A 14543-nucleotide genomic window follows, 5' to 3' on the forward strand; every position below is an offset into this window, starting at 1 on the left:
AGAACAATAAACGTTGAAGGTGGTTTACTTTTAGATACTTTAAACTAATATATCACAAGTCCTTATTTCAGTGTTAAATCTAAATGAACATAACTGCAGAATAGTTCATGTCCTGACGTAAATGTAAATAAATAAAACCTGTCTTTTGCTTTGAAGTCAAAATAATGAACGTATACGCCCGAACTATTTCCCCCTGAAGTGTCTAATGTTGAAGCTATTGCTGAAAACATGACGTCAACATGCCAGTGTTTTAGTAGTTTAAATTGTCAATGGGTTAGCTGGGCTTGTCACTGTTCTCCAGTTCTTCAGGTATTTTGAGTTTGTTGATTGGAATCCAAGCCGTTGGACTTAATTTATGGTACATTTTTTTTAAAGTTTGTCTGCTTCCTGGATTTTCGATCCTCGTGGAAAGTTCTGGGTCTCCTGACTTACCCTTGACCATGACTATGCAGTCACTTTGACCTTGACATCACAGCAGATTGTGAATAATAAATAGAGGCTGGACACCAATGCTGATGGTTTGTTTGTAGGCAAACAAGGTGTTATTTCCCTGTCTAGACAGCCGGGCTTAATGGCATGCCATAAATACATAAAAAAGGGGAAGTGTAGCGATATCCTCTGACCTGCATTTCTGACCATCTCTCAGAGCTTTGCGTTAACATTTGGGCTCTGTTCCTTAGTGTTTTGCAGAAGTCCTATTGCTCTGGCAGGCACCCTGGAACCAATGGTTTCATGCAGTCCTCATGAGGTGTTTATTATTGACAAAGGACAGGTAGGACTTTTGACGTCTCACACTAACACCAGTAATCCGCAGCAAGCAGCCATACTGTCTACGCAGCAAGAGGAAACGATAATACGACATCGCCCACACTATAACGATTAAAGGTATGGCCGTTTTCTTCCTATGGCAGTAGGCATATGAACTTTGTTTTATGACGGTTTAGCTCACAACAAACGGTGCGCATTGAACAGTCAAAACTAACTTCCACAGACATCATGGATATATGATTTGTAGCCTACTTCATTTGTCAAATTATTATTTTCTTCAAAGTAAAGCGTGTGATGAAGTTGAGAGAAAATTAGGCCTCCTTTATACATGTATACATTTAACTCTTGATATTTAGCATTATCGCCGAAATTATAATAATAATTAAAACAGTTATAGCAATATATTTAATGTCTGCCATATAACATGACGAGTCTCAAACAAAATCGTTTTTAAAAACTTGCACAATATGCAAATTATTTTTATGTGTAATTCAAACGAAAGTTTTTTCTTTCAATGTACCAGAATGTACAGTTTGTTTTCTAAATAATACATGTCACAGTGAATAAATACGGTAATATCCATATAATCCTATTCAAAATAGTTTTTATACAATTGTAGAAGAAATTCTGGAATTATGTTCTGTTAACCGAACACTGCAATATACAGTTTACAGTTTATTTCACTGTATCACTTAAAATAATGAAGCAGACTAAACGCCCGGGATTAACACTTAACATACAAAACAAAGACCCGTGAATAAACTCACCAAATAATCCTTTCAAATAATAATGAAGTAAACGGAACTAAAATCTTTGCACCCTCATCCACCGCTGATTTTACCTTGAAAACATGAGATGTATTTTAAAAAGTTGCATTGCTTTTGGTTGTGTGTGTGTGTGTGTGTGTGCCCGTGTGTGGAGACGTCAGAGCTGCAGGCCACGTTCAACAGGACACATGAGACAGGGGGCTGATAGCCTCTGGTGGTGACCAGAGGAAACTATCAGGAAGTGCTCCAACTGAATATTTAAGTTCAGTTAATTTGTTGTTTTGTTGTCATGACACATTTGGCTCAGTGTTGTTTGGTTCTGTGCGTTTTATAATATTTATGAAATATGTATTTGACAATTAGTATCATTTTGATGCAGAAGTTTTTCTAACTTTTAATGTGCAAGCCCTGCTTGTACAAATAATGCCACAAATAGAGAAGTTACAGCTGAAGCATGCACGTTGGTCCTAATCATTGTACGTTATATTTTTTGTATTGTTTAATTTTACATTCATGCAATCAATGCCTTGCTTTGTGTTTTGATTGCTCTACTGTTGGAATACATCCGATAATGTGGAAATCACATATCGAGACAGTATAAAACACAACAGATAACCAGGATTTTAAGTTCAGTTTTGTATTTATTTATGTAGCTCCTATCTATTTTTCGTTGATGTCTTTGAATATAGCTGTGATATATGGATATAAGAGTATGTTTCACACATTTGCCTGCGGTCATGTTTGACAGTCACATGTGTTGAAGCGTTTTAATCCCATCTGCTTTGTTTGGTTTGAAAATTCTTGACATTTGTGAATCATGAAATAGTCCTGTGGATGAGCACTTTCTTACATTTGATCCACTTGATTACAGACACACACACACACACACACACACACACACACACACACACACACACACACACACACACACACACACACACACACACACACACACACACACACACACCAAAGTTGAAAATGAATTGAACAGATATTGAAATAAAAGATATTTAAAGGAATGGAACATTTAAGCAAATACCTTGCGCAGCTTGTAGCATTATAACTTTATACAAAATGTCCGTCAAGTTCAAATATGACGCAATGGCTTTATTCCAAATGCTAGTTTGCGATGTTTAATTTGCATTTATGGACAAAATAATTGTACATACTGAATTACTATTAATGTATTAAATTACGTGTTAATAATATTAAATTACATAAAAAAAATCCAGATGGATATGGACTTTACTTAAAAAACATGTTGAAGTAATAGAATACATGTTTATTTTCCTCAGCTCAGTCACAGAATATGAAAGCCAAATGAAATACCGTCTGTTGTAAACAAACGCAAAAGATCAGCTAAACCTTTCAACTTAAACGTTGTGGGTGCTTAAGGCGTCCCTTGGTGGTTTGTTTTCCTCAAAGGGAGCTTTAAAAGGGTTGCAAGGCTATAACTGCGGCGACCAGCCTGCAGAGAATCAAAGAGAGAAAAGGGAAGAAAAGCCTTTTGTTTGGGCTATTGCCCTGTCTGGACAGGACCCGTGGATTCCAGGAGGGTAATTTCAATATCGAGCAGACAGTGTACGAGGCAGTGACCTTGACAGTCCAATGTTTGGTTTACCAAGTTCTTCTTTAACGGCTCATTTTCGTTTTTCTAAATGAGAGCACAACGCCTACACCTCGTGACATCATCGCCAGCTGAGCTAAAGATGCAGTGAACAGACGACCAGTTGTTTGATTATGAAATGCGGATTCATGGGAGCACAGGATCTGAGGCGTGGAGAGACGAGGGAAGGAGGTGCAACACATGGCCTCTTTCTCCCAAGATTTAAGCCTGTACGTTGCTCACTTACTGGACGACCGTCCGGGCCATTTTGTTGTAAACATCAGACTGCACTGTTTTGCGTTTGGTTGCTGTTATAACACGCGCAGTGACGACACCCTATTGCTCCCACCGAGGCACAAGATATCATATTGGATTAGTGTTGTGCTGCATTGCGAGACTCACTAACTAGATGCAAGAATGTGCAATGATGGTTGAGCCAATGAGTCCAAGGGACAGAATGAAACCGCAACGGATCCCTGTGAGCCTCTCCAGTTCAAACATTTGCTATTTGTCTGCCTATTTAAGGCTCGAGCTTGCTGGTGCCTGGTGTCGTGCCTTTGGGTTAGATAGGATAGTCACAAGTGACGGAAGCAGCTCAAATATCGGCTGACTCGCAAATCGTTTCCAAACCAATGTTTAAATATGCTCTCACATAACACTTCATTGGCAAATGTGTAGCACGCAACCAGCGCCAGTCAGCACGCATGTGCAAACTGCTGTAACCCATGCACACATGTGTTCATCCCAAACGCATGATATTCATAATTAATTCAGTTTGAAAATATAATGATCGATAAGAGTCTGAATAGTAAAAATAAACAGAGTGTGTGTTCAGCCAAATTATGAGTTGCTTTTTAAGTCAGCAGAGCATCTTGGAATACATACACATTATTTATATGAGTCAGACTGTCAGTCCTCACTGCTGTCACATCCTTATGCAGTTTATTCTAGTTCATTGATTCAAATGTCTACTTTAATTCATTTAGATTGAGTATTTGAGTTCAATATCAAGTTCAACCCACCGTGACTCTGTGTCGTGAACTTGGGTGGATTGACAGAGAGGTATGCCTGTGCTTAGTGCTTAGTTATATTTAGGACTATGTGTCATTGATGAGTCAAACTTTTCGTCCTTGACGGAGCCAGACTATATTTTAATTGCCATAATTGAGAGAAAAGCAACTCCCCACTGCTCAGTTATGAAAACTTTTGAGATCCATAAATTGATTGTGTCTTGCTTAAATAGTGGAGAGGAGGGACGGTGGTAAATTCTGGATTTATAAAGGTAAAGAGGGATTAGCAAAATAAAAAATATAGAAAGCTATAAATGATGGGAAAGTCCTTCTAGATTTATTTTGCAGTTAATGAGTCTGTTGACGCGGGAGAGGAACGCAAAAGGCAAGGGTCAGTCATGAGAATGCAGTTGACGATGATAATTGGGCAGTTTGATGACCAAAGACACATTAGAAATCCTTGTGCCAGCTGAAGACAGTATGCATGAATCATTTGCACACCATGGAGAAGGTTTCTGCTGAAAACTGATGGAATCGCTGAAAAGTTTTTTTGTTGGTAAAACAGAGCCATATATAGAGATGGTATATATCCAATGTTTGTTCAGTGTCTTCAGACCTGCATCTACAAATCAACTAATTAGCGAGATATAAAGCAGAGAGACTCTCTGCTGATTGAATCAGTTGAGTGCCCTCTGATATCTTGTAAAATTCATATAAAAGAATTGTGAGAGTTATAACAATCCCACCAGAGTTTGGCTGTGCACGTTTATTGGCGGTATCTGTTAAAGTTGTTCATGTGAGGTGTACTAGGGGATATTATGTGAAATATATCCTCTTAAAGTAACCTTGTAGAATATCGTTCTCTTTTACACAGCCAGTGGCTTCAACCTGCTGACCCCGTTACTGTAAATATGAGTAGAGTGCGGTAATGAGCATCAGTCTTTTCTTAAAACAAGCTTGTAAAATTGGAACATCACAGCTTTATATGACATGGAATTCAACCATAATTAGCTAGAAAACAAGAAGGCATATGCACCCTCTCCTCTAAAGAAAAATAGTTTTCATAAGAAATGGCGTTTAAAAAACTTTTGCCAGCTTATAAAGATATTAAACGAGGCCACGGACAGTTCCATGAGTGTAAAAGGAGAAGCAGCCTGGGCTCCTTTTGGACCAGCGTGACTCAAGTGGAGGAAAACAAGATTCTACATTTTTAATAAAAGGATTTTATTGTATTTTTAAAAAGCATATAAACCTCTGTAATACATAAGTTAATGTTTTGTTTTGTCTGAGATGGACCGAGTGGGTGGTACCATGTGTAGCAGAAGTTAGCCTGCACACGTGGTTTGTGGATGACCAATCAGGCGCCCCTCCAGGTTTAACTATGTTAAATGTCAGATTGCTATAAACTAGAAGCTGTTGGTCGGGCCCGCGGAAATGGGCGAGCATAATCTCCTTAATCCAGGGTTTGTGGGACCTTTGGTAAACATCCACACAGGAGACACATTTTATTTTCCGAATTTTAGAGCCTCAGGGGGACAACTGGCGGGGCTACCGTCGCTCTCCTACCCGAGAAGGGACAATGTTTGCTCCCTTCCGTGGAATCCTTCGGAGCCGTGCAATGGATACTCTCAATCCTACTTTAGCAGCCCCGTGTCTATTACCCCTTCTTTCAATCGCTCGTGTGAAATTAGCAGACCAGAAGAGGGTAAATGTTATTATAGCAACGGGAACAGGGAGACCTGTTCAGGTGGCAGCAGCCTCAAACGAGAGGACAGGGCGAGGGACACATCGTCATTAACATCTGATCACGGGATGCACAGTGGAATTGGCAGCACAGCCGCCTTCTCCAAATATGATTATGGGACCGAACAGCTAACGCAAGACCCGCCATCATGCCAGTCAATGGAGTCCGACTCCAGCTCCTCTCTGCTCAACGAGGGCAGCAAGCCTCCATCCAGCGACACACAGACCCTGGTGTCACCGGGAAACCATCCAAGCAACATAGCCATAGGCGGAGGTGGGTGCTTCTTTTTTTATTTGTTCAACAACAATTATTTGAAACACACGTTCACATTATTTATAAAAGACTAGCACATAGCGTGCACTTGCGGTATTACACGGTCGTTAGGGCTCCTTATCTTGATGCACAATTTGCAGCCAGATTAGCCTGCAGGGTGGTTGCGTGGTGTGCAAACGCCGCTAGGGGTTGCCCTAAAATGCCTCACGCGCCATGTGGTACAGTCACAGATAACCTCACCAAGCCTTAATGCTCACCAGCTTTTGAATACATTATCAACCCCTTCATTGCATTTCCTGCTCTCGAACGACAAAGCTGTGATCCAGGCATAGTAATGGCAGTTGTATTGTTACACTTTGTGTCGGCTTAAACGAATTAGCGTAGTGATTTAAAGAGGAGAGGTGTTTTGGATGACTGCATTGAATAGAGAGTTTTCTTAATGACTCGTAAACAGAATTAATATCTGTCGCTGTGTACTCAAGAGTCATTTAATATGCTCTGAAACTCGCAAATAAGTAGGGGTATTTTCAAGCACGGCTTAATTGTCACGTTAATGCTACTTTAACTGCAACAATAAAACTTGCTGTGACACAAGCCACTGTATACTGGTGGTCTCTAGAGAGGATTGAGAAATACAAAAAAACGATCACAAATGGCACAGAATTGTGCAAGTTCCGGTGGATCTGAAATGACGTTTGAGATCAAAATGTCCTAACAGAGACCAAAACAAATCCAGTTTGGCTGTGTGTGTGTGGAGGAAGTGAAAGCTCAGGGGCGCCATTTCTCTGAATCCTAATATTCCTACATTTGAGATCATCTGCAAAACAGAGAAATCCTCTCTAGATGACTTAAACGTGTTATGTCCGCGGCCGTATCTTTGGAAGTTGCTTTATAATTGTCAAATGTAATTTGACTTTTAGTGATTGCTTTCCAGCTTACTGCTCACATGAAACTCAAAAAAGCTCAAATTGAACTTAGCCCGATACCCTTGGACAACTGACGCCCCTGCTCCTCATAACCTTGGAGGTGACCGTGATTTTGCAACTGTGGTGACTAATCCGTTGTCACCTACCCCCCCCCCCCCTCCCCTCCCCCCCTCCCTCCCTCTCCCCCAGGTGCCCCGTGGTACCCGATGCACACTCGGACCAGAAAGAAGCGTAAACCGTATTCCAAACTGCAGCTGGCTGAGCTAGAAGGCGAGTTCATGCTGAATGAGTTCATCACCAGACAGCGGCGGAGGGAGCTCTCCGACCGTCTGAACCTCAGCGACCAACAAGTGAAGATCTGGTTCCAGAACCGCAGGATGAAGAAGAAGAGACTCATGCTGAGGGAGCAAGCTTTGGCCTACTTTTAGAGATGCGGCAGAAGGTGAATCGATAGGCAGTAAAAGCCAACCCTTCTACCGCTCCCTTAGGTCTTACTTCAATGCATGCACTCATATATCCATCTTTTACATTGCAGGCGATTATTACTACATTTTCTGACATTATTTTTGTTTCTCAAAGGTGCGGGCTACACAAGCCCAAAAAAAAGTCCACATCAGTCATTCAAAGCTACATGTTAGTAAGACTGCCTTCGTGTTTCGTATAATCGTACAGAAAGCAGCTAGGATGTGTTTTTTTGTTGCAATACATATTTTAGTTTTCCTGATTTGTAGGGGTGTAACGGTTCACGAAACTCACGGTTGGGTTCGGTACGGTACAGTGGAGCCACGGTTCGGTACGTTTCGGTACAGTAGAAAACTATAAATGCCAGAGAAATGTACTTTATTTTAAAATATATTTATTCATTACAACTAACATCATAAAGTTATTCTTTGACTTTGAACAATGATGGAACTATACCTGAGTGACTCATCTCCTGGGGTGTCTTCTTAGCAACACATAAGCATCAAAAACAAAACCTGCTCCTTAATGTTATGTAGTATTGTTACTTACATCTTGCAAAAGAGATTTTTAATCTCAATGGGACTACCTGGTTAAATAAAGGTTTTAAAAAAAAGAAAAAGATATTTCTTTCTTTTTTTTAAATTCAAACGTATTGTTCGGTTCGTCATGCGTACCGAACCGTGAGCCTCGTACTGAACGGTTCAATATGAATATGCGTATGGTTACACCCCTACTGATTTGAGATTTGCCTTCGTGGTGATAGCTCAGTTTGGGATGACCCATGACATCCCTCTCTCAGTTGCTTAATGCTTCCACAGCCATAATTTGCCGGGTCAAAAGAGCGTAATCTTGATCTCCTTTCCATAGTTTCGCCAAGCTTTGAGGCACGTTCACGGTCACGAGCAGGAAGTCTGGCAGTCTGCATGAGGAGAGGAGGACTAGAACCGCAATGTAATTCATATCGATATCTTTATGACTGCGCATTGGAAAAAAATGGATTACCATGACTTCGTTCATGTGCTAACAAGTTTCTTGCAGTATTTTTTCTGACTTGTATACATTTACATTTGTCTTAACTGGCACAGCATACTGCATGGGTTGCATTTCTTAGTTGAGTCAGATCACCGTTTCAATATGGTTTTGAGCTGCTATAAAAGTCCAGATTGTGCCCGTGCATTCAACTATGAACTCGCCCGAATCTGTAATGGAAATATTCCCAGAACAAGTACATTGTAGGCCAACTTGGTTAAACAAGGGAACTGCCTAAAGTTGCAACGTGCAACATTTTAGGCCTGGAAAAGAATTTCTGAAACTTAATGACCAGAATAAAAATAACTATGTAGACATGTAGAGAAGTTAATCATAGGCCTTTGTGTGCGCTCCCATAGTACGGGGGCGAATAAAGTGCATCATTTATTCTGTAAAACGAGTAAGCTATAGCAGTGAAATGTATTTGCAGCATGTTATTGATGTGAAATAGCGATGTCATGTTCTGCCGGCCACTTCTTCTGTAGGTGACTTTTTTAATACATGTTTTTCTGAACAAATCAAAAGTCAACCCAACCTTGAACAGTTTGACACAAACATCTACAAAGAATGTATTATTGTTGATATTATTAATATTAGACTATTAGGATGGAAAGACTGAGGGCTTATTAGGCCTACTAAATGTACTTGCTCTTTGCAACGTGCTCAATGTTGTCCCTTTCCATACGTGTATAACTTTGTAAAATGAAATTATGTTACTTTTTGCATCCTGTTTGAGGATCCCTCATCGCTATGTAATAGTGCGTTATGTTATTGCTCGTCTTGTACTATATCGCATTCCATATAGCCTATTTGTAGTTGTAAGGGTTGGAAATGTAGCCCTATTATATCACACTGCCAATAATGGATATAAGAAATGGTATGCAATAAGTGTTACCAGACATGACATTTAAATAAACCATGTTTCAGTGTGTTAGTTGTTTGTTATCGTTCTTTTCTTTCGTCCCTTATTGCATTCCCTTCTTTGCGCTTGTAAGGATTGCTACTTTGTCTTGTAAAAGTAATAATGATATGAATGTATATGCGTATGGTCTTCAATAAACATATATTGAAACGTTTATTGGTGTAACCTCACTCTGTCATTAGGTTGCCTCTTTGAATGTTCTGCTTTAAAATCTGCTTTTCTGAGTGCTGACTGGTGGTATTATTTTATTAGACGTGACCTGTAACACAGTTTAAAAAAGTGCATGTGTCCAGCGCAGGGAAATTAACATTAATGGGACATTTGGAAGTATTTGAGAGGGTGTTTTGTTGGCATACAGCTTCACATGCTGTGAACTATAATCAATGGGAGCCCACACAGGTTAGCATTGTTTTATTATGACGCTCAGATGGTATATTGGCTTCATAGCTATAATATTTTCCATGCAAAATGGCGGCCAGGTGCATACAGTATGCTAAACCCTATCATTGAATTGTATATCTATTTTATTGATTAAAAAACTACATTAGTTTTAGGTTAAAACAAATAGAAAAAATCCACCCTTGAAGTTGGACCTAATCAATGTCACTGGTATGCTATGAGCCTATAAGGACGCAGCTAAACACGCTGTAGCTCTGTAAAGCAGTAGGGCTACACCCCAGTGCTCTCTACAGTCAAGCCTCTGGGACTGGCTCAGCGTGCAAAGGTCTGGTTTGCGTTCGGGTTTTAAACGAGTTATAATTTCATATCAATCCCTTGGCTTCGAAAACATGCACACAGATCGTGCTCTCATCCTTACAAACGACACAGGCGTTTGTAAAGTAAACATAAACGCTCACCCTTGTGGCAATGCAGTTTAAAGCAATGCAGGGTGGGGCATTGTTTTCATATCAGCTAATTGAGCTAGTATTAATGCTTCTCTCCTCAACTGCTTCTATTCTCAGTTGGGTGACGCTGTGGTGCTGTCTCAATGTTCATCACATGTTGCCTTTTAAGTGAACTGTGAACGGCCGCTCCTGCAACCGGCCTTTCTGAGTTAGTCGGTCCGTGATCACAACATGAACACACATGTAAGATGACGTGAGCTTATTGCATAACGCAATCCTATTGGTGCTGTACCGGCTTCAACGTTTATCAATTACGATATATATATATATATATATATATATATATATATATATATATATATATATATGGTCCGTTGCGACTATGAAAGTGCATTTTGCTTTGACCAGATTTTGTTTCACTACAAACATCTATCACATGGTAGCTGTACTGTACTGTACTGATGCTGGCAGAAGCCTCTGCTATTTTGCCTGACTACCTTGCTTCAAACCGTCACCTTGGGCAACAAACACACTGTATTAATCAGCATAGTGCAGAATATAGCCGTGTGTACTGTATTGTAATGATTATTTAAACAATGACTATAAGTACAGTAATATCCTCCACGGGCCGTCTGGACGCGCTGCGATCCGATCGTGCACAATGCGTCAGTTTGCAGATATGAAAAATAATAGTTGTAAATGTCTGCTTGTGTCTGTAAATATTATAAACAAATCGTTTGTGAATATGCAATCTATGTCTAGTCAAAACGAGACTAGATGTAACTATTGAAATATATGACATTCGCTAGTTTTATGTATTGAAAAAAATCTTGTCAATGTGCATTTAAGTATCTGGTTGAAGCTTGTTTGACGAATCATATCAAATGAATGACCATCTAGAATTTGAACATGATATCAGAGCAAATAGCACCCGCGATTGATTATTTCCCTCCTTGTAATAAGAAAAATACAGGCGTAATGTATTGACATACACCTTTTACGAACCCACGACAAGATTCATATGTCCGTGTATGTTTTAATCCAAGGGATACACAGTGTATTAGTTTTGAAGAGGTGTCAGGCTGATGCAAAACATAAACAGAAAATGTACCAAGTATTTGCTGTCATATATAATAACCAAGACTGTGAAATAACACTGAAATTGCGTGTATTGAATTTTTTCATCCAGGGGACATCATTCATAACAACTCCAATCTTTTTAGCCAATCAAACGCGCTGTTGACCACGAAAGAAGATAAACTACTGTCTTATGTTTGTGTGTTGCCTTGTTAAATGGGTTACAGAAGAATAATGGATGCAAACTGCACCATGACGCTACTGAGCGTCCTGCTGTAGCCTACCTCAGCCATTATTTGTAAAAGAAATCTTCGAGGTCAGTTACAGGAAACATTGTTCGTACTCTTGAAATTTAAACATCAATAATTGTAATAACTCAATAATGTGCAAATATTTATATTGATAGGGTTATTTGCCTTTGTGCTAGTAAAATGCGCAAAATAAAATGGCGATATAGAAAATAGAGAATACATATTTACCAGGAGCCATGGTTTATGTTGTTCAGTTAACTGAGGGAAATGTAAACTTAAAATCAAAGCAGCGAAAATGTGTCATTTGTTTAAATACATGTATTTTGATGGCATATAAACCACAGGCAACATTGAGCACACCATGATTCGTTGCTACCAAGATTAAATGATGCAAACAGTTGTTTGTGCTTTTATAGGTAATTCCTGTTTAACACGGTGGGATTATTTGGACTATATAACATGGCAGTCTGGTTTTTGAACGGTGCCAAACGGATGTCTGAAAATGTAATGCAGTTTTAACTTGAACTTCAAACCAGACTTATCTGCTGCGTGGTACAAGTGACTTTTTTTGTGTATCCTATTTCCTCAGATATTTCTATTCTTTATTTTGCTTTTGCTTATGACAATACAATGATATTGTGCTGGAAACCTTTATACGAGCTTCCACGTCCAACAAACCACGAAACATTGGACTGTAATCTTTACCTGCAATCCCTTATCCTCAAAAGCTAAACATGATCCTTGCATTGCAGCGATATTCGTTTTCACTTTTTTGCCTTGTCTGTCTGTAGTTAGTAATTCGTTTTAGTAATTAGTGTAATACAGGATATCGGAGAACATTAAAACCAAACCTCAAAAGAAACTATTGCGGACAACCTCAAAATATTTGTATTGTAAAAGAGGACGAAATCTCAGTCAGCTTTGCAGATCTTTACAATAGCTCTTTCACTGCTCTTACGCACTTTTGACTTTGAGACTGGCTAAATCTGTTTATGGCGGCCTGTCTCCGTGTCCCAAAGGTCAGTGAGCTTCGCAGTGCCCTTCGCAGAGAACTTGTGTGGCATGTGGTCTACGTCCCCTGCCACCCCTCTGCCGTTTATGGTACGGAGCTGGCTAGAGAAATAGAAAGCAATGTTATTCCTGCTAAAGTGTGCGTGTGTGTGCGTGTGGACGTGCGCAAGAGTGTGGGGTAAGCGTGCGTGTGTGTGTTTGGAAGGAGTGTTAATGTAATAGAGAAAGAGAGAATAGGCAGAATGCTTAACATGAAAGATCCATGTCGTTCCTCTCCTCTCCGAACGGTTACATATTGATTTTGACATTATTTGAAATGAGTTCTCTATGAGCTTCATTTTTTCTGAAATATATTATCTTATAAATTTATTTTTCAATAGCATCGCCCGTCAAACAACCCCGGGAAGTCAATGTTTCATTGCCGCCTTGGAAGAGCTGGAATCCTCTTCGACCAGTTCTCCCTGATGGAAAGAAACATCTTCGAATTGATTTTAAATGGATTGAGGTCGCGATAGTAAATGAGTAGGGTTTCATTTTACGGTTTTTGTTTAGCCTATTGCTGAATCATTGCCATTTTTCATTTTGTATTTCTGAAATCGTGCGAAAACATTTAGTATCGAAATAATGTGTACGGCATTCGTCAGCACCAGAATCATTATTTTCTCACAAATGTTTACACAATATTTTCGCAATGTTTACACAGTGTTATCAAATATCAGAGAGCAAACGCATTTTTGAACGTCTTAAATACATATGTTGATTTATCTCCTTTTTTCTGCCTGTAGGGCATTCTTCTTATACGTGTAGTATTTTGGAGGTGGGCCATCCTCTCCAGGCCGACGCTGAAGGTCAAGTATGCAGCACAGAGCTGTTCAACCCGCGGTGCTTGAAGGGCTTCCAATTTAATACAAGATGGGAAATTCTATGTCACCTGTTCAAGTTTGTCCCGTATCGGTTCTGTGCATTTACTTAACACACATATTTGGCTGTGCAGTTTGTATATGTGTTTAAAGGTCTGGCTCTGAAGAAAAGCTTAAAAAAACCTGCAGCTCAGACGGTAAAGTACTAAGTGCTTGAGCAGGCATTTCAACGATATCTGAGTGTGTAGCGTAAAGCGAAGAGCTTCTGTTTTGGTCCACGTACTGAACCACTTCTGTGCAAGGCCAGTGCAGACTAAAATAATGATTTTTGACCCCCGGTGCAAAAAGGACCAAACAGTGCGCGCATCGCCTCTATTCAAATAAATGCAGGTTGAATTTGCACGGATTGTCAAATAAATGCACTGACACTCCACCTGCATGCACAGCATGTCACGTTTCTTTCGACAAGACTTTGGTTACAACAGACAGGATTTGACCAAATAATGAAAACAATGCCATCAAGTAAAACATTAACGTTTGGAAACGTATCATGCGTTATTATGCACATACACAAGTTATATTAAAATATGACGAAACTTTGATTTTGTTAGCATTTCGTAATTTTCACCAATCTAAGTACATATCCTGTAAGTCTACAAATTCCAAATAAAACCACTGCGTAATGGTTCACTGGTGGTGCGTAATTCCGTGACTTCTTGTGCGTAATTTGTGACACCTGGCAAAAACCGTTTAATTTGGATAGTTAGTCAACCCTGAATTGTTTTCAAGCACGAGGCATATTTACCTGCTGTTTTTTGAAGGGGATTCTGATATTTTAGAAGATTGACTGTGGAGATAATATAATGTCTAATACAGATCGAGCCTAAGAATATGTTTTTGAGTATATCGGCATGTGACAGGCCATACTTATAAATGGTCTTAATGATAACTTTTGTAGACTAGTATTAATCGCGAAACTAAGAGCCCATCGA

The 14543-nt window shown here is 39.5% G+C and overlaps 1 protein-coding gene across 1 annotated transcript; it reads left to right on the forward strand.

Moving 5' to 3' along the window:
• Positions 1 to 5551: 5551 nt before the first annotated feature.
• On the forward strand, positions 5552 to 9661 carry hoxc12a (homeobox C12a). The gene is made up of 2 exons (XM_079273679.1): positions 5552 to 6168; positions 7284 to 9661. The coding sequence occupies exons 1-2, from the start codon at positions 5586 to 5588 to the stop codon at positions 7520 to 7522; spliced, it is 822 nt and encodes a 273-aa protein (XP_079129805.1). The 5' UTR covers positions 5552 to 5585; the 3' UTR covers positions 7523 to 9661.
• Positions 9662 to 14543: the final 4882 nt, after the last annotated feature.

The sequence above is a fragment of the Melanostigma gelatinosum genome (assembly GCF_949748355.1).
Source record: "Melanostigma gelatinosum genome assembly, chromosome: 8".
Taxonomy (NCBI): domain Eukaryota; kingdom Metazoa; phylum Chordata; class Actinopteri; order Perciformes; family Zoarcidae; genus Melanostigma; species Melanostigma gelatinosum.